The sequence below is a fragment of the Carcharodon carcharias genome, chromosome 3 (genome assembly GCF_017639515.1).
Source record: "Carcharodon carcharias isolate sCarCar2 chromosome 3, sCarCar2.pri, whole genome shotgun sequence".
Classification (NCBI taxonomy): Eukaryota; Metazoa; Chordata; class Chondrichthyes; order Lamniformes; family Lamnidae; genus Carcharodon; species Carcharodon carcharias.
The window spans coordinates 129841041-129867624 of record NC_054469.1 but is presented as its reverse complement, the minus strand read 5'-3'; the positions used below and the strand labels follow the sequence as shown (position 1 = coordinate 129867624).

General features: G+C 39.2%; 1 protein-coding gene across 5 annotated transcripts in view; it reads left to right on the top strand.

Moving 5' to 3' along the window:
• The window catches only part of snx13 (sorting nexin 13), a 172880-nt gene that overhangs the window by 135054 nt on the left and 11242 nt on the right, over positions 1-26584 (top strand). For 4 of the 5 annotated variants that reach the window (XM_041184464.1, XM_041184462.1, XM_041184466.1 and 1 more), the window contains 8 exons: positions 692-885; positions 3212-3316; positions 6658-6790; positions 9621-9658; positions 13143-13212; positions 16080-16255; positions 23534-23641; positions 24165-24275. In XM_041184464.1, the coding sequence (XP_041040398.1) occupies positions 692-885; positions 3212-3316; positions 6658-6790; positions 9621-9658; positions 13143-13212; positions 16080-16255; positions 23534-23641; positions 24165-24275 (935 nt within the window). The remainder of the gene's footprint in view (positions 1-691; positions 886-3211; positions 3317-6657; positions 6791-9620; positions 9659-13142; positions 13213-16079; positions 16256-23533; positions 23642-24164; positions 24276-26584) is intronic. The other variant, XM_041184463.1, reaches the window with a different exon arrangement.

Below are 26584 nucleotides of genomic sequence, written 5' to 3'. Positions count from 1 at the left end.
TAGATGGGAACATCAAATTTGAAACACACAGACCAGCCATGATCTTCATGAATGGCTGAGTGAGCTCGAGGGGTTGAATGGCGGAGCGAGTTCGAGGGGCTGAATGGCTTATTTCCCCTCTTTCTTATGATGTTGATGCTGGGACATTGCTGCTGACTGGGTGGGCACTCCTTTCTCCAAAGTTATTCTCATCATTAGTCATATTTAAGGTTGCACTCACCTTGCCAGAATGCCAGGTCATTCTCCCGCTTTCTTCGCTGTCCACAATTTAGCTGCCATACTTGCCTGCAAAACAATGGCTACATTTCTGATCTAATTAATTTGGCTGTGAAGTGTTTTGAAACATTCTAAGCGCATGTAGAACTATATAAATTAAAGTTAATCTATTTTACAAAGAATTGGTTTATTTCCAGGATCCTGAATTAATATGAATTTGTTCACCAAACTGAGTCATTGTATCGGCATGCTTAAAATTGCCAGACTTGGACTGATTGCAAGAAGCATCTATTTTGCTGGATGTATTCATTTTATAAACTAGTATTTGTTTGTTTTTGTCTAACTTATAGAATTGATATTATTAGATGTAACCCTAAAAACATTTGAGAGAAATTATTTAATGGGGTCAAATTATGAAATGAAACTAATTAAGTTGCTGCAGACCATTAAAAAAGTGATATCTTCCTGGTTGCAGATTATATGCAGCAGACTGAGGGACAGGCACATCTCTTCTTCTGGTTAACCGTGGAAGGATACAGAGTCACTGCGCAGCAGCAGTTGGATGTTTTACGAAGTGTCCAAAAGGATGGAAAAAGACAGAGCAATCAGACCAAAGGATTGCTGCGTGCTGCAGCTGTGGGTGTTTATGATCAGTATTTGTCAGAAAAGGTAAAGTTATACCATTCTGTTGACTTGAAATAGAGTGCTTAGTATCCTTCATGTATCAGTGTACATTTACTGGTCACACTTTTTTAAGTCAAAGGGCTATGGCTTGAAGTTATACCCCAAAAACTTGAAATCATAATTTAGCCAAAAACACCTTGAGTGCCGTATTTCAATGTGGTATTTTGGTTAGGATGTTAACTGGCAAATTAGGTTAAAGGATAGGTCAATAGAGATGCAGTGGCTAATATTTATGGGGATATTTCAGAATGCACAGAATGGATACATTCCAATGAGTAAGAAAAGTTCCAAGGGCCGGACGCACCATCTGTGGTTAACTAGAAAGGTTAAAGATAGTATCAGATTTAAAGACAAAGCATATAATTGTGCAAAGATGGGTGGAAGGACAGAAGATTGGACAAAATATAAGAATCAGCAAAGGATGACTAATAAGGAGGGAAAAATTAGAGTATGAGAGAAAGCTAGCCAGAAATATAAAACAGTAAGATTTTTTTATAAATATTTTAAAAAAAGAGGAGTTAACAAAGTGATCGTTGGTCCTATAGAAACTGAGTCTGGAGAATTAGTAATGGAAAATGAGATGGCAGATGAATTGAACAGGTATTTTGCATCACTTTTCAGTACAGAGGATACAAGTAACATCCCAGAAGCAGCTATAAACCGGAAAATGGAAATGGTGAAGGACGTCAGGAAAATTACAGTCACCAGAGAAGTGGTACTGAGTAAATTGTTGGAGCTGCGGGCTGACAAGAGCCTGGGTCCTGATGGGCTTCATCCTAGAGTCTTAAAAGAGGTGGCTAAGTGAGATAGTTGATGCATTGGTTTTAATTTTCCAAAACTCCCTAGATTCAGGGAAGGTGCCATTAGGTTGGGAGATAGCAAATGTAACTCTGTTGTTCAAAAAGGGAAGGAGACAGAAAGTAGGAAACTACCAGGCCAGATAGTTTAACATCTGTCATAGGGAAAATGTTAGAAGCAATTATTAAAGAAGTTATAACAGGGCACTTGGATAACCTCAAGATCATCAGACAAAGTCAGTATGGTTTTGTGAAAGGGAAATCATGTTTAACCAACTTGTTGGAGTTCTTTGAGGAAGCAACATGTGCTGTGGATAAAGGGAAACCGGTGGGTGTACTGTATTTAGATTTCCAGAAGGCGTTTGATAAAGTGCCACATCAAAGGTTTTTGAGAAAATAAAAGCTCATGGTATAGGGGTAATATATTGGTATGGATAGAAGATTGATTGGCTAACAGGAAGCAGAGAGTAGGCATCGATGGCTCTTTTCAGATTGGCAAGATGTACTGAGTGGTGTGCCACAGGGATCAACGCTGGGACCTCAACTGTTTACAATTTATGTAAATAACTTGGACGAAGGAATAGTTGCCAAATTTGCTGATGACGCAAAGATATGTAGGAAAGTAAGTTGTGAAGAGATAAGGAAGCATGGGGAATTGAATACAAAAGTAGGGAGTTCAGGCTTCAATTGTACAGGGCACTAGTGAGACCACATTTGGAGTACTATGTACTGCATTAGGCACCTTATTTAAGGAAGGATGTACGTGCGTTGGAGCCAGTTCAGAGAAGGGTTACCATACAAATACCTGGAATGGATGGGTTGTCTTATGAGGAAAGGTTGGACAGACTAGACTTTTATCCACTGGAGTTTAGAAGAGGAAGAGGCAACTTGATTGAAACATATAAGATCCTGAGGGGTCTTGACAGGGTGGACGTGGAGAGGTTGTTTCCCCTTATGGGAGAGTCCAGAACGAGGGGTCACTGTTTCAAAATAAGGGGTCGCCTGTTTAAAACAGAGATGAGGCAAACAATTTTCACTCAGAGGGTCGTGAATCTTTGGAACTCTCCTGAAAAGGTGGTGGAAGCAGAGTCTTTGAATATTTTTAAGGCAGAAGTAGATAAATTCTTGTGCCAAGTCAGATGAAAGTGATTTCTGTATATTCATTTACTGTAGAATATATTTTTTTTCAGTTTTTTGGTTTGCAGCATCATGAATGATGATAGCAATCAAGCTTATTCCAGGCATCCACACAGGGCAATTAAAGTCAAAAGCAACATTCAGCCCCTCGAGCCTGCTCCACCATTTTCAAAACTGAAAAAAAATACATTCTACAGTTATATTGTTCAAAAAAGGAATATGTTATTTGGGTAACTGAAAAAAATGCTTCAATTGCATGTTTGAAAACTTTAAATGTTATTGATGCCAATGGCAGAAACAAACTTAAGTGGTGGTTCACATGAATTTGGTGGAAAATTGTTGAATTACCAATAAGATCGTTTTTCTCCTTTTACCAGGCATCTCCAAGAGTTCATGTGGATGATAATTTGGTTGCTAAATTGGCAGAAAAGTTAAATTATGAAGATCCCACACCAGAAATATTTGATGACATTCAAAGAAAAGTAAGTTTGAAGAAGAACTTGCACTTTATTAGTTGCCTTCTGTCTTTCTGATGTCTGTTTATATTTATGCTAGAAAATTGGAGCACTCTGAAAAATGGATTTTCCATTACCAGCTTCAGTGCCAATCCATAATTGGGTCAAAAGAGTAGTATATTTCTGGAATAGTGAAGATTCAGGCACTTTTAGTTTTTATAAGTTCCTCTATCAAGCTAACTCAGTGGACCATAAGAGTGGACAAGTCTGAATATCAGTTGAAGCCATGATTCAACTGAGAGGTTCTCAGAGAACCTAACATTCTGTTGTCATTGTTAAATATGTTTAGATTTGTCACAAATCACAACGGCAATAAGCAGTGTAGATGGAAGCATAAAATTCCATAGTGGTGTTAATAAATTAAGCAAATAGGCAAAACTGGCAAATGCATTTCAGTGTAGGCAAATGTAAGGTCAAGCACTTTGGACCCAAAAAAGATAGAATAGATACATAGTAAATTGTGAAAAGCTAGAAATAGCAGAGGTCCAAAGAGAATTGGGAGGGGCGGGGAGGGGGGGACGGGTGGTGTCCATGTACTTAGATCATTAAAATGTCATGGACAAGAACAGAAAATAATCAAAAAGACTAATGGAATGCTGACCTTTATATCTAGAGGTAGAAGTTACTCTAAAGCTATAGAGAGTCCTGGTTTGGCCACACCTGGAATTCTGGGCACTGTACCTTAGGAAGGACACATTGGCCTTGGAGACAGTCCCCAGTGTATGATGCCTGGATTCCAAGGATTAAATTATGAGGAGAAGCTACATAAGTTAGGGTTGTATTCCCTTGAATTTAGGTTGGGAGTGATTTGATTGAAGCTTAAGATAATATGAGAACTGATGGGGTTGGTAGAGAAACTATTTCTACTAATTTTGAGTGTCCAGGACTTGGGGTAGGGGAGGAGAGGGTGCATAGTCTAAAAATTAGAGCCAGACCATTCAGGAATGAAGTTAGAAAACATTTCTACACGCAAAGGGTGGTTGAACACTCTTCTGAAAATGGCAATAGGCTAATTGTGAATGTTAAATCCTGAGATTGATCATACCTTTGGTTAACAAAACTCCAAGGGATATGAGCCAAAGGCTTATGGAATTAACTCGCAGATCAGCCATGACCTTAAATTGTGGAAGAAGGCCGAAGGGCTAAATGACCTACTCGTGCTCTTTTTACTTTTTAAATCTTAGTTGGGGCAATCTTGGAGCTGTAGCTAATACAGAATTAGAATTTCAAACAGACAAATGAAAAATAAGGGATATTTTAATCGCATGTTACCCTGGCCTTCAGGAACCAAGTGGAGGTTGGGGTTAGTTAAAATAGGAGCAGCAACTTGCCACCCCTTGCTATTCTCCCAGGGTCCTGCTGCCTTCCTGTGCGATTGGATTTTAACCTGCCATTTACATGGGTGTATCAGAAAATAATGGAGCGTTGCTTTTAATATTCATGGTGGGCTATGATGTTGACTGCTATTTTAGTTATATTGAGGGCCAGAAGAGGTTCAGTGAGGTAATTTGTTTAGGTTTCTTTGTGGACCAGGAAGAGTAGGAGTGTTTTCTCAGACTGCACAGGGAAACTGTGCTCCTTCGTACCCCATAAGGAAACCTTGAGCCTCCCTAGGTCTGGATTCACTCCTCATAACCTGCAGCCCTCCCAATCAAGCTACCTTAGTACTGGAATCTGTTCCTGTGGGTCTCCAATGGTGGCTTTCTGTCAGTCAATTGGCTAAATAGTGAGTTCAATAAGGGAAGCAACAAGCTGGATGAAAATGAGGCTCAACTGTTAAAATTGGCTAAGCTTCAGACTGGTGCTGTTTGCCCACTGTCAGTGTTAGTCAAGTCCGCATGTTTTGTTTTGATGTATATTTGTGCACCGGTTCACCTGAAAACTGAGGAAGATTAGAATTCCACATAAGGTGTCACAAAATACCCATATTATACAATTACCATAAAATAGAGGGCTTGGATTTTCTGTCAGTTTCTCAGCGGTAGTTGGGATTGGAAAATTGCTTGAGGATGTACCATGCCACGTCCCTGCTGTCTTCCCCATCATTTTCTACACCTTAGGCCCAGCAGTAGCCAGTACATCTCTGGAACATATTACAGTGAAATATGAATTGGGGAATATATTCTTCTGTTGCCTTTGCTGGGTTCAAAGAGCATGCGTTTCTCTACCAACCCCATCAGTTCTCATATTATCTTAAGCTTCAATCAAATCACTCCCAACCTAAATTCAAGGGAATACAACCCTAATTTATGTAGCTTCTCCTCATAATTTAATCCTTGGAATCCAGGCATCATACACTGGGGACTGTCTCCAAGGCCAATGTGTCCTTCCTAAGGTACAGTGCCCAGAATTCCAGGTGTGGCCAAACCAGGACTCTCTATAGCTTTAGAGTAACTTCTACCTCTAGATATAAAGGTCAGCATTCCATTAGTCTTTTTGATTATTTTCTGTTCTTGTCCATGACATTTTAATGATCTAAGTACATGGACACCACCCGTCCCCCCCCCTCCCCGCCCCTCCCAATTCTCTTTGGACCTCTGCTATTTCTAGCTTTTCACAATTTACTATGTATCTATTCTATCTTTTTTGGGTCCAAAGTGCTTGACCTTACATTTGCACACAGGCAGAAGATGTTGGTGAATTTCACAAGCAATATGGAGGCTGCACCTCCAATCTGATGGAAAATCACCTGAAGTTGAGGGCACAGTTCTGCAGCAAGCTAAAATCCTGCATGTGTCCCCAGATGATGTACTCCCGTTACTAAAAGATGGCTATTTTAGGTTGAGATGCTTAGAAAGGGTCAGAGATGCTTGCAGAATATATGTGGTATTGTCAATGATGCTGCATAGTATTATTTTTGAATAGTGGTGCCGTTATCTCCCCTCTCAGGTGATCTGGGCAAGCCTACTAAATATTTTTCTGAAAATACAAAACTTAGTTTCTGTAATCCATATACTTATATATTTCTCATCTTCTGTCGCACCCACCGACTGCAGCACAATACGTAGACACGTGATCTGCAACCAGATCTGTGCTAGTAGTGCTCTGAACCAATTGCTAAGGACATCAGAAAGATGGAATAGGTTCAATATCTTAGCGCTTCAGGATTCTAAATGTTTGTCCATCAGTGTTTTCTCATAGCGACATGTCTGTCTGGAACTTGGCATAGTCGAGGATCATAGATACACAATTATTATGTTTAATGCTCAAAAGTGGCATCTTGTTAAATCAAAATGTTGAAATTTTTGTACAACTGTAAGGAAGTGTTATGTCTTGGAAAACTAACATTTGTTTGCATTTTTATAAAGGTTTATGAAATGATGCTGAAGGATGAGCAATTCTACCCCTCTTTCAGGCAAAACCCACTTTATGTGCGGATGTTAGCTGAGTTAGACATGTTGAAAGATCCAAGTATCAGAGGCTCAGATGATGGTGACTTGGGTATGTGAATAATCTACTCATACACATAATATGATTTATTCTGTAGCAACTGTTAGCACGTTAACTTGGTTCCAAGTACAGAATTATCTAATAAAACCGTTTGCCATAATCTGTGGTGTACTTCAGATTCTAAATGTTTAAACCTGAATGGAAATTCCAGGTTCCATGTAACCAGACCATCTTATCTACAGCAAGGCACATGCAGATGCAACTAATAGGTATAGGCCTTATAAATTGTCAAGGTAAAAGTTTTGAGCTAAGACACAAAAAGGCAGCCATTTATTTGCACCACAGGTTTGTTGGAATAGATTTCTGATTGGTCAGTTTGTCTGTAATACGTAGTTTTAAACTTGAAATCCTCCTGAAGTCTGTTACTATCCTCCTCAATTTCAAAGTTATATAATAAAATTAGGTCCTGCAGACCCAAGTCTGAGTCATTTATTAACCCATATTTTTCCAAATGCCAATTAATATTGTATTGGATTATTGTCTGCAAAAGTTTCTCCAACGCTGTCATTCAGCTGACATGGCCTGTAGTTGCCGAGCTTATCCCTTTACCTTTTTAGATGGTTGTAACATTTGTACGTTTGCATCTTTTTAAACAGGCTTTCATCCAATCAAAGGAACCCTAACAAAATTCATGAATGGCATTCTTTATAACTGACTGCAGTTGTGTGTATCTTTAACCCTATGTGTCTATAATTTTAGTTGCAGCACTTTCAATAGGATAGCATCAAGAGTTTGATGAGAAGTAGCTCGTTGAAATTGGTAGATCTATGTTACATTTACACCTTATAACCATGTCAATGTTATAACTTTAAAATATATTCAATATATGAATGCAATGGATAGTAATACAGTACTTAAGTCAATAATCAGTTGTGATAAAATCAACTTTTAGATGCTAGCAAGTCCATCGTTCGCTGTGAAGCTGTCAGTGGCCATTGTTGAAGAATGCTTCTTGCACTATTATTTGAATAACTGGAGTAATTAGTGCCTATATAGTGCATCCAAAATAATCCCTATTGCACCATGACAAATTAATAAATTTCAGAAGTACAGTTTTGAGCTTCAAGGGGTTGTAATTTGGGGATAATGAAAGTGGGCATTGAAGTTTTCTTAGAGTAATAGCTGTAGAAACATTCATAGCCAAAAATTCCCTTTTTTGAATGGATGGCTTATAAGACAGATGTGAGGAAATGGATGGAAGATAAAATTAGTCAAAATGGTGTTTATCATTCCATCACTTGGTCCAATTGTTTGGAATAAGATCTGCATGCTGTCAGGTTATACTACAGAGGATTTTAAATCTAAGAATTGATGTCATTGATGATCTAATTTACTATTAAACTCTCGTTCCTATTGAAAGACTTTTTATACTCATTTGAATATGTCCAGTGTTTGTAACAGCAATAACATTCAGTTTATAGTTCAACAGATGTCAGACTTGAGATACAAGGAAGTTTAAACAGATTCAAAGGAAACTTCAAATGTCTGTCAAATTGGAGGGTTAAGACATACTTTGGCAAATTGCCAAAGTTTTTAAGTTGCTATGGTGGATACTTTACGAAGCTTTCTACCTACATCTAGTGGCAGAGGAACAGTACTGCAGGGAATTTTCCATTTGTTTCATGCTTCCAGAGTGCACTGTTTTCATGTGAACAAAGTTAGCACATCTTGCTATGGCTTATCACTGCTTTCATAGTGCAACAATTTTTGATGTTCTATTTCTAGATAGTATTGATATTCTGTACTCATAATCTAAATGTTCTTTTTCCTGAATTAAAGTAAAATCACTTTGTACATTTAGTCTGGAATAAGCATGTTAACTTGAGTAATTTTATGAAGAATATTTGGCCTTTTAAAGATATGATTTCTTAGCTTTTTTATTTAATTTTGAAAATAACCACACAGATGTTGAAAACCAAATTACTGCTTTGTTTGCCATAGCTATGGGTAGGTTGCCCAGCAAACTGGGAAAATTTGCAGAAATCCTGTTTTTTGTTTCTCTCCCCCCCGCCACAGCCGAATCATGTGACCTCTTTCCTGCATCTTTTAACGGCATGTCTAGACAAGTGTCTTCAATTCTGTACCCACGATCAACATTATTTCATTGAATAGCTCCATGCATTTTCAAGCCATTTTAAATTTTATATTAAATACATAAGCTGGTTGTGTTACTGGACATGTATTATTATCCATGTTGAAAACTGATTTGATTTATAAACTGTCATTGTTGCCCTTTGAAGAATTTTTTCACTGGCTCCTGTGTCTCATTTGTGCACAATGTACTTGTGCAGAAAGGACTACTCCATGTTGATTTTGAAATCCAGCATAAAGTTCAACAATTTGCTAAAACTAATGGATTTTTGAAACACTCAATGCTTCAGGAATATAAATAAAAGAAAGTTAATTGTGGAAAACAATTTCTTGACAGACTTAGTCCCACACCCGTGTATTCAGATAAAAAGGAAAATAATAAAGAAAGGAAATTGCTTTCAGAGCACTGCCTTGCATCACTTAAATACCAGTGTGAAAGTAGACAGTATAATTTGAAATTATGAGCCTAAAATCACAGATCAACTTCTCTCTAGTGCACGACTGCCCTGTTCTTGGCAGGCTGCAGGTGCATACATTTGTTTTACTAGGAATCCTTTAGGGGTATTGTAGCATTGGATATTGGCAATTTGCCATGAATTGGTAATTTTTCTTTATTAATGTTTAATTTTACTTTGTAATTTTTATTTTAAGTACATGACCTACTGTACTTCAGTATTATTTCGCAAAGCATTTTTTACATTCTGAGCTGATTATTGTTTTCCCTCTCCAGAGTCTTTCAATGGCTCTCCAACTGGTAGTTTAAATTCGGTAAGTACTACAGACTTGCATAATCTATGTCATTTACTGATAATCTCGCAAAAATGTTTGCTTACATGTTGAAATAAACTAATTTCCATCTGTCAGCCCAAAGCTAAGTCACTGCTTTTTTTGCTCCTCTTTGTTTCTATGCAAAACTTCCTGGCTGGTTGGATTTACGGTGCTTGTACAGGTGTTTTAATATCGATAGATTAGCTTGTTCTGGCTCAGTTCCATGTCTGGAAGGATACTTGTTTAAATAATACAGTTCCCTTGTGTCATTGTGACATAAAACTGCTCAAGCTATGAATAGTCAAAAGGTTATATGTAATGTCTGTTTCTGTAATTTAACCCATTTGGGTATCCTTTACCTCTTAGCAGGTGTCCTCAAAGCTTGTACTTTATAGGTCATTGATATTTACTGTATAATTATGAAAAGGATAAAATGAAACAAACTTTTCAAAAAGATATTTGTGGTACAGGAAGTTTAGATTAATTGCTACCTTTCAGTGAGGAACTTTGACAGTTGATCTCAATACTTCATATTCTATTGATGTCAGGACGATTCATTTAAACAGTTCTCCAAAATAATTGGCATAGTGTAATATAACTCTTTGACCATTTGATTCCTGTTTCAAAGTGTTTTCAAGAAAGCTTAATTTAATAATCTCCACGTGTGTTCATAAGACAGAAGTAACTGCCCTGACTGAAATAGTTAGTCTGAGTTGTGTTTGTTGAGCAGTTCAATTTATAACCTTATGATAAATTTTCTGATTTTGCTTTGTAACACTCTTGTGAAATGTTTTGGGAAATTTTATTATGTTAAAAGGTGCTTTATAAATACAAGCTTTAATTGTCATCCTCCCCAACAAAGCCATTACATTGTGCCATCCTGGCTGTGCCCCTTGGTACGGCCTTCATCTCTTAAGTCTGAGAGATGCAGACTTAAACAAATATGACAGACAAGTGATTTAGCCAGTCAATGCTAAGTATGGCTGGACCGCATAAAGCAGCATCAGGTTCTGTACTTGAATGCTAAAACTGCTCACTATTCCAGGATCTTCCTGGAAGGCAAAGATAACCCCGGGTTCTTTATAGATACTGAATTTATGAACTACTCTCCCTCTGTCTCTTCCACCATCACCTCCAACAATAAGTCTAAGGAGCTCATGGATGACTTTATGACTAAGGCCAGAATTTTTCCGTCGGCGAGTTGGGAGCGGGGACGGCTCGCCGATGCAGGATGACGTCAGGGGGAATCCCTGGCATCATCCCACCCCATTTAAATATTCAGGAAGGCAGGCGGACAGCGAAACCAGCTGTCTGCCTGCCAACCTGTCAATAGCCAATTGAGGCCATTGACAGGATAATTAAGCCAATTAAAGGCCCTGCCCGTCCAGCCTTAAGGTTGGCGGGCAGGCCAGGAGCCCCATCAGGCTTCTGATAAAACATGAAACCTCATCCACTGGCGGGATGAGGTTTCTTGTCTGTTTTTAAAAACTTTAATAAACTTTGTGATATTTATTAACATGTCCCATCTTGTGTGACGTTGTCACATGAGGGGAACATGTTAATTTTTTTAATTTTCTAATTTTTAAGTTTATAAAACTTTCAGCGCTTTCCCTGAGACAGCACTTAGTCTCAGGGAGCTGTGCGCTCTTTCCCGCGCACGTGCGCGATAGAGCGCACTTTGATAGATGGGGAATCCCCCCCGCACAGGAAGCGCATAGTACTTCCTGTAGAGCAGCCCGCTGGGCGGGCCTTAATTGTCCACCCACTCAAAATGACGGTGGGGCCCGTTTCAGCGGCAGCGATCAGCTGCCCGCCTGCACCGAGCTGGTGGGGCCCGCTCGCCCATCAAGGGCAAAATTCTGCCCTGAGATTGTGACCATCCATTCAACTGCTTCTGCCGCATCCCTTTCTTCCCCTAGCCCACTGGGCCAAGCTTCCTCTGAAGTGCCCTCCATTCCCCTTCTCCCAAAACTGGAACTTACATTTTTTCTGTACTTTCTTCATATCTCCCCTCATGACCTTTCCAATCTCATTTTGTCCTTGAGACCCACCTCCTGCTCCTTCGACCCCACTAAATTGCTGACCATCCAGTTTCCCTTCCTGGTTCCCATGTTAGCTGATAACGTTAACAGTTGTCTTTTTTCAAGTACTGCCCCTATCGCCTTTAAACCTGCTATCATTACCCTTCTCCTCAAAAAAAATTGCCCTTGAAAACCACCACTTCAATTTGCCACAGTACTGGAACAGCTCTTATTAAAGTCACGAATGATATCCTATTTGACTGTGACAAAGGTAAACCATCCCTCCTTGTCCTTCTTGACCTGTCTGTAGCCTTCGACCACGCCATCCATTTCCATCATTTCATTCAGCTGGCTGGACTCCGTTCACCTGGTTCCATTTTTCTGTCCAAATGTAGTTACCGACTATCACTTAAAAAGACTTCTCTTCTTGCTCCTGCAACATTATCTCTGGTATCCCCCATGCACTGCCCCACCGCCCCCCACCACCACCAAAGGACCTATCCTTGGCCCCCTCCTATTTTGTATTTCCACACTGTCCTTTGGCGACATCATCCAAAAACATTGCATTATTTTTCACACGCGCTGACAACACGCAGCTCTACCCCTCTTTTGACTCCTCTATTGCGTAATTGTCAGACTGCTTGCTCAACATCCAGTATTAGGTGAGCAGAAATTTCCTCCCAACTAATTAGTGGGAAGACTAAAGCCAATGTCTTTCTTCCCTGCCGCAAACCCTATTCCCTAGCTACCAATTCTATCCTTCTCCCTGGCAACTGCCTGAGCCTAAACCAGGCTGGTTGTAGCCTTGATGTCACATTTAACCTGAGATGAGCTTTTGACCACTCATCCAAGCCATCACTTAAGACCTATTTCCATCTCCATAACATCGCCTGACTCTGCCCTGCCTCAGTTCATCAATGCCTTTGTCACCCCTAGACTTGACTTTTTGTACCCACTCCTGGACAGCCTACTGAATTCTCCCTGCTATAAACTTGAGGTCATCCAAAACTCTGTCAATGTTCTTAATCGCAACAAGTCCTGTTGACCCATCACCCCTATTACACTGACCTACGCTGGCTCCCCTTGTTCTCCTTGTTTTGCAAATTTTTCACCCCCACCTCCAGTCTCTCAACTCTCTAGATATCTGCTAACCTAATTCTGACTTCAGCATTCCCGCTTTTAATTACTCCATTGTTTGTGGAGACTTTAGCTTCCAAGGCCATTTGCTTTGGAATTCCCTCCCTAAACCTCTCCACCTCGCTTTCCTCCTTTAAGACGTTCCTTAAAACCTACCTGTTTGAGCAAGCTTTTGGCCATGTGCCCTAATATCACCTTATGTAGCTTGTTGTCAAATATTACTTTGTAATGCACCTGCGAAGTGCTTTGGTGCATTTTGTTACATTAAAGGCATTATATTCAACAAAAGTTGTGAAGAATTAGTAAAATATGTTTTTATTCTCCAGTCTCTAGATGATCTTTCAAATGCCAGCTCTGAAGAGTCTTTGCAACTGCTAGTATCTATTAGTGACACTGGTAAGTGATTACAAATATCAGCTCAAGTGAAAGCATAACCCCTGGACAGTATTGATTTGTGCAGTACACATGCCACCTAGCCACTGAGTTCTTTCAAAAATATCTCAAATAATAGCAGAAGCATTAGCTGTATACATGAAGCTATATGTGTTCACAGAGCAGCTACATCAACTGAAGTAGTGCATGTTACTTTGGTACCTAAGCACACTTGCTGTGCCAAAGGTGTGCATGATCTTTTTTTAAAAACGAAAATACCAAGTAATAGCAATGTGCATCTATTCCTATGTGCTCCTTCTAAAATACACTTTAGGGATCAGTTGTTTGTAGAAACGAATCACTCATCACAGTTATAATAAGCCAGTAAAATTCCCCTGGAGTTACAAGTTGGTTCCTTTCAATCCTGGTCCCCTATTTAGCAGCCGGAAGTGTGCAATTTTAATAGAAAATCATTCCTTCCATGTGCAATGAATTGTAATAGGTGGCTTTGTAAAAAAAAAAAGGCTTGATTTGTGCAGGAATGTGATTGGTCTACTTGGTGTGTGCTGTTCCAAATGATCAGTTCACCCCAATGTGGCAGTAATTAAATTGGACAATTCTCTCTGTTTCTAATTATCATCCCCTTTCCCCTGCTTTGTTTGTTTAAATTTCTATTCATTTTTCATTATCTTTTTTTTCACATCTGTCTGCATATCTTCTAATTTGTTTAGCTTTTCTGTGAGGTGAATCTACTTTTCTAGTCTTCGGTTTATTCTTGTACTTCAATCTTATTAAACAGCAATTTTTCTAAGGGTTTTCTGGTGTTGTTGAATAGTGAGTACTGTACTTGCATTTGAAGGATGTACAGTATTCTCAATTTGAGTATTGCTGAAAAAAGACATTTTGTCGAAACTTTTCATCTGGCACTTATCAGTACAATCGCATGAATACCAATGTCAGGGAAGCAACAACTTTATATTGTATGAGAAGAGAGTGCTGAGAAGAGAGAGGGCTTGCAGTGTGGCACATTTGCGTGTACTGCAAGCTACGTATATTAATACACAGGGCCCTGTTCCTTGCAGACAGAATATGTGCACCCATTGCACATGTTTCAGCCAAACAAAATAAGTGAGCCATTTGCTGGTTCATTCGTCAGGGCAATGCCTTGACCAATCAGAGTCAAGCTTGCCTGGTTTAAATTTCAAACAATGCTTGGCAGTTAACTGTCAGTCATCATTAACTGATGCATTCTCCATGGCAATGCCTCTACCAACCAGTCAGCACTCTTCTCATACAGTATAAAGTTGTTGCTTCCCTGATATTGGCATTCTTGTGATTGTCCTGATGAGTGCAAGACAAAAAGCTTTGACCAAGTATCTTTATTCAGAAATACTAAAGTTCTGTACTACCCAAACGACTATTAGTATTCACAATTTTAGAAAATACCATGCAGAGTTGTCTGGTTTTTTAATGTAATTGTAAATAAAATTCTGAAGAATTTGAAGATCCCTGTTTGTACCTGCACATTATGCAAACGCACCCATTCACTTAACTGTTAAAAATAAATAATTATCACATTTCAATATCTGTACTAAGAAGCAAAATTGAAACTTAACATTTACTTATTAATACAAGGATGTCCTGAGAATTTGAACATTTTTTTTCATTTCAGACATTTAATCTTAGTATTGTGCTATCTCAAGTTAAATATTGTACATCCAACTATGTAGTAAAACAACTTTTACTTAATCCTGTCCTTAGGCCTAATCTCTTCATGACATGGTGAATATACCCACCAGGCATTCTGTAGCCACTTCTGATTAACATTTTTACATTTAATTAGGGACTGCGTTCTGCTGTGGGCTCATACATGTATAAGTTAGACTAATACTATCCATACTCAACTCACATGAGACTTTTCCAGCTGACAGGGAAAATTTGGTTCAACAAAATAACTCGGGGCAGAATTTTTCGCTCAGCGGGTGGGCACGTGCCCGATAGGCTCAAGCATGAAATATTACGTGATGACATTGGGCGAGCTTCCCAACTTCATCGCACACGAGTCGGCAGCGCGCCCACCAAAAATTAAGAGGCCTATTAAGGCCATTAAAGTAGTAATTAACTGAGATTTTTTTGTTGCCCATCCAACGTTACAGTTGGCGGGCAGGCGAATCTTTGCCTTTTTCAGGGAACCTCATCCCACCTGTGGATGAGGCTTCCGATACTAATTTTAGAGAAAATAAGATGTTTGGACAGAATTTTCATCATCCATAAGTTCCGGTGACTGATTCTGATGTGTGAGCGTTTTTCCCAGTTTTTGAAATCTTTATTTTTTGCATTTAAATTCTTCAGCTCCCTGCGGCAGCTCTCTGCCTTCAGGGAGCTTTCATTTCGCGCTCCCCTGCTCCCGCACTGACTTCAGCTCCTGCCTTCCTCCCATCCCCATCCCCCACAGCACTGTGCCTTTCAGCGCACCTTTCACGCTGACTGACCATTAATTGGCCAGCCAGCATGAAATCGCAGCCGGGACCAATTGCAGTCTGTTCCCCAACCGCTCCCAGGCCTGTTGGTTGTGGGCGCCCACCAAACTAAAAATCCTGCCTTTGTTTTCAACCCAAGATCAGGAGGTGAAAAGTTAGTTGCTAAAGTACTGCAACACATCTCCACAATTGAAACTTCTTTATGCTGTCTCCTCTAAAATAAAATAATTTGAGAACCGAAATGGGGAAAGAATAAAGAGGCATGGAAAACATTTGCTCTCTCATTCATTTGTCATTCTACAGTTATCTTCAAACTATTGTCTCTCTTGCTTTTTCCTCACTTAATACGTTCCTGTCCCATTTTCATCCGTTTGTTTCCCATTTTCCTCTCCTGTCTTTCACTGTGACTAGTCCATGCTGACTATGAACCATATCCTGTGGCAGGAGTATGTAATGACCATGGCAAGACGTATGCTTTGTATGCAATCACTGTTCAGAAAAGAAACCCAGATGGTAGTGAGGATGTGTGGAAGACTTATCGCCGCTACAGTGACTTCCATGACTTTCACATGCGGATAACTGAGCAGGTAAAAGCCCTTTTTGAAAAGTTCCAGATCAGTTTGTTCTGGATGTAAGTAATTATGGGATCATATTGTCTGCATTACCACAATAAGAGCATCATTTCATGTAGTGCAGAAGTTTGAGAATACAAAGGCCTAGTTTTTTTTTTCCTGAGTCGTGCTGAATTATTATTGAAACTTCACAAGCAGTTGATGGATTTTGATCATTTTATAAAATTGTTATCAATTTCAGATATATATAGCTGATATTTGTATTGTCAATCAGTGATGTTTTTTCCCCTTGTCTCCTATCCTTCCCTTCCCCCCTCCCCACCACCAAAAAAGGTGTTTTGTTTTCCGGCTCTTTTTACAGAACAAACCTCTGCGGTGATTATTTTGAGCTCTGACTTGTGTCAGCATTATGAATCATGAATTATAATTGTTCTCAACAATACATAATTTTATGCATATTACCCGATTGGAAGATTTGGAGAGATCCTGGAACTGCCTCTTCAGACTACCTGTCTTGAAGCTAGTTCAATCTCCATGAGCTGTTGTATCAGCTGCTGCTTTAATTTTATTGTAATGCAGCTTTCATGTTTTAATACTTATTTTTGCTAAAACCTTGAAAGTTGGCATCTTGCTGAATTTCCTCATGAGATACAAATTGACAATTACAAGCAGGTCTCGACATTTTATTTCTTTGGAATTTAGATGTTGACATACGCATTCATGGAAAATGCCATTACATTGTTAGAAGTACATGATGCAACTTTTTCCAGCAATGAAGGTTTTAACATAGCTATTTGTTGCAATGCAATTGATCAGAGTCAGATGCATAATTTTTCGTACAACTTGAATAAAGAGTATTTTTAGTCAGTAACATAACTTGCTTCCATAAATATACAGATGGTGACCAACTTTACCCCTTCACCAATTACCCTTAAATCCATGACACCCTCATGAATATGAAGCCCTGGATAACCCAGCACTTAGTGCAACTCAGTGAAACATAAATCATCCTATTGGGCATTATCCCTTCCTGTTCATATTGGTGGGGTGGATGGATGAGGATGGATTCTGGGAGGCGGGGAAATAGGTCAGACATGGTCAAGGTCCCTGTCAACCTTACATCCAATTTTGGTTGACAGTCCACCCCCTCACCCCCATCTCCACTCCTGAACCTATCTAAGGGTGGTTGCCAACCCAAATATGGTGACTCCCAAAATAAGCTTCATGAGGATATCTGATCGAACAAGTGGACACAGTACCTAATTGTACTCCATTATGTCTTAAAAATTGCTGCTTAGGTCTTCTGTTAGTAGCCCCCCACCCCCCACCCCAGAGAAAAGAACTACAGCTTGTAATGTCTGATTTCACAGGATCATTTTAATCTAACCTACCCAGCAGGAATCTGATGGAATTGAATTGGCTCAGTTTCATGCACCTGCCTGATCTTTACTCTCTGATTTCAATCAAAAACACAATTGGGCAATGTATAAAACTGCCCATCGATCTGATTCCCTCAGTTTCCTGCTGATGAGTTAAGTTAAAATTAACCCCATTTTCCATTTCTTAAATTTTTTCTGTATTTTTTCTTGTGCTTCAATGTCCCTTTTTGTAGTGTAGAGACCAGAACTTGAGACACCTGATCTCACCAAGGTTTTTCATAAATTCAGTATTAACTCACTGCTTTTATGTTTTGTTCCTCTAGAAACAAGACCCAATACTGTACTTTTTGTTGTTTGCTTTCTTTATGGATTTATCAACTTGTATTGCTACTTCAAAAACGTATCCTGGATCTCAGCTGCTCCATGCCATTTAATGGCCTCTTTTTTCCTTCTATCTACAAGGGCCACCTCACACTTCACTATATTTAATTTCACTTGTCATTTGTTCACCCATTATACAAGCCTGGCACCCTAAACTTTGTCAAGAGTCTCAGCCATGTTAAAGGCCTTCTGACATTCCATGTGGAGCACATATGTTGTCTTGCCCTTGCCCAAACTTTATTGGCACTTCAAAGAAATTAATAAGATTGATTAAACAGACTTTTTATTGGGTTGGTTGGAATTTGCTGAAAAAGTAACTATGTGCAATTATTAATGTACAAATCAGCCCACAGCTTGGGGTGAGGAGATGACACCTGAATTGCCAAATGCCACAAACTGCTGGACAATTTGCATTGCTCTGCTGTATGCTTTGTGAAAATGCCATTTTGACCTTAACCTCCCTGTGATTTTCATGAAGTAACTGCATTTTCACATTAAACTCACTACAAAGTTGGTCCAATAATGAATTTTGTTCACAATGTAATGATTGTTAATGACTGCCATCTAGCGTCTCTGGCCAAAAAAAGTATAGAGTCTCATTTCTTTGTGTTTTACTTGTTTTTAGAGATTTGAAAAATGTTACCTTTTAACATTTTTTTCTTTGTCACTTGTTTCCTCTCTCTCTTAATCCAAATTTTCTTCCTTTTTATTTCTCTTCTGTCCCGGACTTGACATTGAATTCACCCATTCTAATTCACCATCCTCCTCATTCATTCCTCAATTTATTTCTCGATCGTTAAATTTCATTAGCTAAGAAGATGCAGTTTGGTCCCTCCCTAATATCATCTGGCTCCACCACTGTTTGTCTATCTGCTGCTAAAAGCCTCATCCACCTTTTTAACTCGACTATTCAAATGCTGTCCTGGCTGGCCTGCCATCTTCCATCATAAATTTAAATCTTCCAACATTCTCCATCCCATGTTCTGATGCCTAACAAATCTGAAATGCCTCTATTTTAAAATTTTCACTGTCTAATTCTGTGCATGATCTTGCACCTCCCTTTTATTTTGTAATCTTCTTTAGCTCTACAACCTTCTGAGAGCTTTGCAGTCCTCCAACTGTAGTCTCTTGTCCATTCCATAAACCAGCCCCCTTCCCCCCACAGTCCCCCACACATGCACCACCCTTCAGCCCTATCAATAAGCACACCAAAAACATCAGTCTAATTATTTTTCATGTTAGAGGTGCTGGTTTCAGAATACTTGGACATTGGGATCATGGGGCCTCCCATGGTGACAAAATTAAATATCACCACATGGCACGCAACACTTATGTTGATCTGATGTCAACAACCACTGACTTATAACACTCTCATCTTGTCAGTTCTAATTCACCATCCTTCATCTTCCACAAGTTCTGCAATTGTCCCTCAGGAACTAGTGCCTGAGGAAGAAGATTTCTCGGAGTTCATGCAATTTGAGGATACACTATTGCACAACTTATGCACCCTCTACCAGCTCAGGTATGCACACTTCAGTGGGGCTGCCAAAGTGGATAGTTGGTTTTTCGCAAGATGAAGCTCACATCACTTGTAAGCAGGAGCAGGTAGTAGAGACAGTTACAGCCATGGAGAGATATGTTGGAGCATACAGAGCCCTCCAGTCTTCGCTCAGCTGGAGGTAGATGCTGAGCCTCTGACGTCATGGACAAAGAGGACTATCCTAGAACAACAGCAGAAAACGTTTGACATTCTGTCAGCCTTTCTAGAGGCACTGTGCAAGATTAGAGAGAATTGGAGGAGTTGATCTCCAGAATCAGTGTCATGGTGTTTCAGGCATTTGCGCTGATGGTTGTCCATGAAAGAGTGGCCACCTGCATGGAACATCAGTCATGGCTGGCAACTGAGTGCATGTTGGCCCTGATTAATGGCTTGCACACTCAGTCTGCCACCGTAAACAGGATGGAGGAAAGTCTCGTTTTGTTTCATCAACACTTCACTGAAATGCAGCAGAGTGTTCTCCACCTTTTGCTGAACAGGAGAGAGTGAGTGGCTCAGAAGAGGGAAGATGGAGAAAGGAGATATGAAAGTGGGGACTCTGCACAAAGCACTTACACTCCTCCATCCTGTTTCTTGTCCCAGTTGCCAAGTTTGTTCTTGGAAAGGTGCAGATGAGGCAGTCTTTGGTGGGCCTCTCTCAGGCTCCAAAACACAAAGGACTTCAACCAAGAGTATCAGAGTAGGAAAACAAGTAATCTGCTTCTAGCTCTGCTGAAACAACAGGGGTTGCATCATGTTGGTATACTAGGCAAAGAAAGAGAGAGGATTTGATATTGCGCAAGGACATTTCACTTGGGTGTTTAACATTGTGTGCCATTGTTATTTTTCTGTTCAATGTTTATAAACCATTAATTTTAATTCAAAGCTCCATTGTTCTGTCCTCTCATTGTGTGCCGCCTTCCTGTCTTGTAAAAAATGATATTTTGAGTAAAAGACAAGCACTGGATGTCTGTGAGAAAGATCGATTGTTGATTTTGGGACTGCTTGGTTCTGGGGCGTCTGCCAGCACAGAATGTGTATTCAAAATTGGTATGCCAGATAGCTGCACTGCCTCATTTAACTGAAGTGTGCCTGAGTTAGTCTGCCCCAGACATCCCTGACAGCTAAGTGAGCAGCTACAGGTACCCTCACCACATTGGGTTCCTCTCCTTGATTTTTCCCCCAAAGACGCACAGTGGTCATCACCTTCCCCCTCCTAGAGTTCCAGTCCTTGTTGTTCCTAAATGTTTTGCAAGGTGTAGCACACTATTATCATCATAGAAACTCTTGCTGGTGTATATGGAAGAGCTCCCCCAGAAATGTCCAGGCACCTGAAATGCATCTTCAGCATTTCAGTGGCTTCTGATGGCTTGTTTGTGCTCATGTGGCTTTGGTTGTACCTTTCCTGGGCATCTGTGGTTGGGCTTCTTGTTTGAGTCATCAGCCACATCCTTAGAGGGGAGCCATCCACTCACCCTACTTGGAGGTGTAAGTTTCTTTGGAAGACTTGACCTGGTGCAGGATGATGGCATCATGATAATTTCCTGGGCATCTTACACAGACATGCATGATCTTTTTGGTGGTTACATTTCAGCTGAGCATTAATGGAGTGGAATTCCTTTTGGTTAATGAATACTGCTCCATTATGTGAGAACCCCTTGATTGCTACAGCTTGTGAATCCAGCTAGTGCAGGACATCAGAGGGGTGTTCTCATTCTGACTGGCTTCATCAGTGCCAAAATGTGTGTTTTGTGAGGGCCAGTACTTTTGTAATCTGTCACCCGGGAGAAGCCCTTGTGGGCACCAGGTTGAGATTCTACAAATACCTCCTGCAGATCCCTAGAAGGAGCTGGAGGTGAAGTAAATAAGTGCTGTGGTGACCTTTACTGCCACAGACAATGCATTTCCACCCGATCCACTTGGCAGTTGGTCTCCAAATAGACTGGTGCTCAGCCATATCCAGAAAATTAATCCTCTCTCTACATACCCTGTGTTGGGATTGTTGCTTTCTGCAAGCTGGAGCTCTGCTTGTGTCCTGTGGAGCTGCAAGTGGTTGAGGAGAAGGTGCTGCTGCTCCTGAGGTAGAACCACAAAAGCAGCTTCCGTGCTACTGTCAAGGCTGACAGCAGGGAAGTGCAAAGAATTTCAAGGTAGCAGAAAACTCTTCCAAACAGTGAAAGCACACTCTCAGAACAAGCTCTACGGACTAAAGCCTTTCACATAGGGAGAAAAAAATGCTGTTATTCCTCAAGATCTAAAGGCTTTCTTGCCTGTTAATTTTTCCACCATCAGTTCCTGCTGTCCTCTTGCCTTCTCCAACCTGGAGAGTTCCAGTAAGCCCAGGAAGCTAGTAAGCTCAAGAGTTAGAGTCTAAGCTTAAAATTTAATTGCCTTTTATCCTATCTAAGTGTTAGAGTTAGCTGTCCCATGGATTTCCCTCATGCTAATGAATGCGCTCAAGTTAAATGTGGATATTAGAGGGTTCCTGCCAGCTTCCTGGATGCACCAGTAGATTCTGGTGTTTTAACCTGCCACTCACACAGAAACCTGCCCACCCTGACGGGTTAAAATTCAGTCCCAAATCTTTCACCGTGTAAAGGTTGTTTTTATATTTAATCCTGATAGGTGCAATGAATTAGTATAACTAGCATATGAGTATTTTTTATTTCAAGAAATTCTATCATGATTTATCAATTTTCAAATGGCAGGTTGCAGAAAGCATTTCACATAAAATAGTGTTATTGGGGTGGAACTTGGTCTTGGATGATGTTGAACTAATTCTAGGTTTTGTGCAGACACTGATATAGCAGCTGCATGTTTAATAGATATGAAACACTTTAAACTTGTCAGCTATAATGAATAAATAAGCATATTAAATGAGAGATGAGATGATAACATCAAAGGCTTTTGATTAAGTTTAAAAAATAAGATACCATATGCAGTAGCGCTCAAAAGTGTACTTACCACGCATTTTAGAATACATGGAACGTTAACCCTGGCATGGTTATATATGTTGAATTAATTATTTTCTAGTTAAACTGAGTTTTTATTTACTCAATACTTTAATCAAAGATCAACACAACAGATATGTGTCTGTTTCCCATTTAACATGTAGATATTGCAGATCATATGGAATTAAATGAATATGTATAATTACCCTTCTCACATTTATTGCTTAACTTGTTACTACAGTGTCAGGTCTAAGTTAAAGTATTTCCTTATATTTTTGGAAGATGTTTCTTGTAAAGTTTTTGAAGGTGTAGTAATGATGACTGACTACAGTTTACACAACTTGTATTTATTTCCCTGACAAATTTAGATCATTGTTTAAATTTGTTTACATTTGGAAGCGATTTTTTAAACCCCTCCTCCATATTTCCCCACCCCTTTCCCCAAAATGGAAAAAACACTCGTGTCTTCAGTTTGGCTTTGCAACATTCTGCAATTACTTGTGCATAAATTTTGCATCTGCATGACATTCATGGAGCCTTTTAAGAGTGTAATGTATGTGACCAATCCTGAGTCCAAGGAATTATAGAACTTTCACCATTAGACCTGTGGTCACCAAGCATGAGAACTCAAAATTATGCTTGGGAAACGGAGCAAATGTTAAAGTATCACATGAAATGCATGAAACTTGGCAAGACTAAAAGCTGAACAGCTGCCACTGAAAGGGAGCAGTTGACAAAAGCTGTACCCTCTGCCCTGTACTAATCTGGCTGCATTCTTACAATTTAACACCTGGAAACAAGAATAACTGGATTAATGCACATTTTAACAGCTGTGGTTTGAATATGCTATTTAAAGTTCATTCACAGAGTTAATGTTATAGGCAAAATGTAGTTGCTTGAGTATTTATAATCTATTACGCTGAGTAAACCATAAAAATATTAACATTAATCTAATTATTCAGAAAGTACTGAATGTTAGAATGCATTGCATTTGACCTGCACCATTATGCTATAAGAAATAAAATGCAGCATTTCCTTTATTCAGTTTGAAAACCTATCAAGTTTGCTCAAACTTCCTGGGAAAAAAACTTTTAATAACATGGATAAAGACTTCCTAGGAAAGCGGAAAAAAGACCTCAATACATATTTGCAGGTAAAAGCAAACTTGTAGTCGCTGTTCAAAAATCCCATAGTCCATGGTTGCTGCTTTTAAATACATTTTGTAATGCCTTTACCTGTGATACTCCACTGAAATCCATGTCAACATAATAATTGTAACAATCAATGATAATGTCCAACTTGTGTCTGAGAAAGAAATTTTCACACATTAGGAACAAGCTGCATCAAAAGTGAGCAACCAAGTCATTATAGATGATAACTCATTGGCAAGAAACTTGAAATTAATATAAAGGGTTTTTTTTAGGCACAAATTTTGGTACTGGGGAGTATTAAACCATAAATGATTAACCTAAATCGTCTACCAATTTTCGCATCAATCACATACTGATTATTGTTTAACCTTTTAAGTGGTAATAACAGGAGGAAACTTCTATAACTTTTGATCCGAAGTGCACCTTTTCAAGAGAGTTGGTTTGTTGTTGAGTAGTAATTCGAAGTAAACCTGGTATTAAATTATTAAAATATAGTTACTCAAACTATTTTCTGTTTTAACTTAGTTGTTAATCAATCCTGAAATAATAAAAGCTTGTCCAGCTTTGATTCCATATGTGAATGACTTTCTGGAGAATAAAGCCTATAGCAAGGGGAAAGGAGATTTTGCTCGTAAGGTAAGCCTGCCATCTATTGGTCAGATTATATAATTTTACTAATCAAAAGCTCATTTCATATTGTCTGTTTTGAGAAACTGTTCTAGTTGTTTTTCTACATGCCTTGAAAAAATTTGATTATATTTAACTTGTACAAATAACGTGAGTATAATTAAGCATTTTATCTTTTCTACAATTTAAATAAATTGAAAGATAAATTAATGCATGTCTTCATTACAACTAAATTGAGTTTTTGTTTGCCTCAACTATCAATTTGTGATCGCAGGAAGCAAAGCTTCCCATTAGAAGTGCATATTTGAAAAATGACTCCTATTTAGCATTTGAAAACCAGTTAAACCTCAATCGTGTTTGGCCTCAAATCCATGTGCTTTTCCATACTCCCACCCAGGTGAAATCCATTGGAAAACACCATTGAACTATAAGCAGGTTTCTGAAATTTTGAGCCAACCTTTTAAGGGCAGAATCTCTATCCACCCATTACATGAAAAATGATGCCAAGCGGCAGAGTCATGAATGGATACTCTCTATGTTGAGGGTTCGCGTTCTCCCTGCAAAGTCAAGACCAACTGTTGAACTGCAGGCTGGCTTTAGGGTTAATGAGATGAGGCATACAGCTGCCAGGTAAACATTAATGGGCCCCATCATGTCATCCAGGACATGAAGTGGCCTGCATTCCAGAATCTAACTTTAAAAAAAGGAAAATCAAAACCAACGTTCCTTATATGAGGCCAAGAAAAAAACTTATGGAACTTAGGCAGGTGGGCCAAAGCAACCTCTACCACTCCCCAAAGGATAATTAGGTATCAGATTTTCCAACTACATGGAACAGGTTACCATCCCATGTAAATTAGATGCTTTCCTGCTGAGCCAGAAACTACCCAGATAAGCACTAAGAGCACCAGTAGGCATGATTCTGGTGTAAAAACAGAGATTGTATCAAGCAAGTATCTTTGTACCTCACCTGGAGTACTGGTACTTCACTGAGTTTTGACATACCACGTGGATTTTATGAGATTTGTGCCAATGTTAAATGATCCTATAATATTTTAGGGTGCACTTACACTATGTGTAGTATTAATATTATAGTTAGCATGTAATATGGAATAAGAGCCCGATCTGACTCTTAAATGCAGTGATACCCTCTGAAGGAGGGAGTCTCACTTACTCTTCTTAGGCCTCAACTGGTTTCTGGTGCTAACTACAGGCTTATCCTGCTTGGGTTTAAGGTTGAAGCAGAGCAGAAACCCTTAACTGCACTCTCAACATTTGAAAATCAAACAGCTAGTACTTCAATTTTAATAATATTTGAAGAAAACAGTGTTCCATCAGCTCTCTTAAATAAAATTTCAGAGTTGGAGATGATCATATATGTGCAAGGGGATGAGCAGTGCAAACGAACAGTATGATTGACTGCCTGCTTAAATGCTCCAAAACTAAATACCAGCTGTGCATCTATCATTGTAGAGAAATTGTCTCCCTACACCTACAAGTGCCAACCTGTGCTTGGCCTAAATAGCCAAGTGGTTATGGTACTGGGTTTGTAACCCCAAGATCAAGAGTTCAAATCTCACAATGGCAAACTATGAAAAACAATGTAACTTCATCTGAATAGGAACAGATGGAAACGTGTTTGTACTCGAAAGAGTTACAAGTGCCAACCTCAAATTATCTTCACCTGTGTGACATTTCTGTACACGAACCCATATTGTCTACAGCACTTAAAGCACAACAGAGCCAACAATTCAGCTTTTTTCTGAGTTTTTGATTTCTACTTCAAATTGTTCAGAAGTTATCTTTATTAGAGAGTATAATACATTTTACCAGCCTGTGCTGCATGTAAACTGGGTACTAGAAGGAAAAGGTATGTTTTCCATCTCAATTTAATTTCAGACAATTAAATGGGGTCTGAAGACCAACACCAATACTGGAAAGTCTCTGTTCAGTCCTAATGGCCCGTTGGCTCTAACAGTACATACATCTTACATAAAAAAAAATTTACTGCTCCAATCCAATAGTTTGCTTGTGTACTGTGTTGATTCCCAAATTTATTCTGCTTAAAGTCAATACTTACAAATCTATCCTCCTCTGCATCTGCCAATCCACTACTAATTTTTACCATGTAATATTAATCTGGCCAAAAACAGATTCCAGGAGTTCTGGGTTTCATCCAGTTAACAGAAGGATTGTTGCAGTTTGACCTGATCATGTCACTAAAATGATGGGTCATACTACTGATCAGCATTTTCCCAAACTTTTTGAAAGAAAGTTATAAGCTCAGAGAATTTTGTGATTGAGTGATTCGCCAGAAT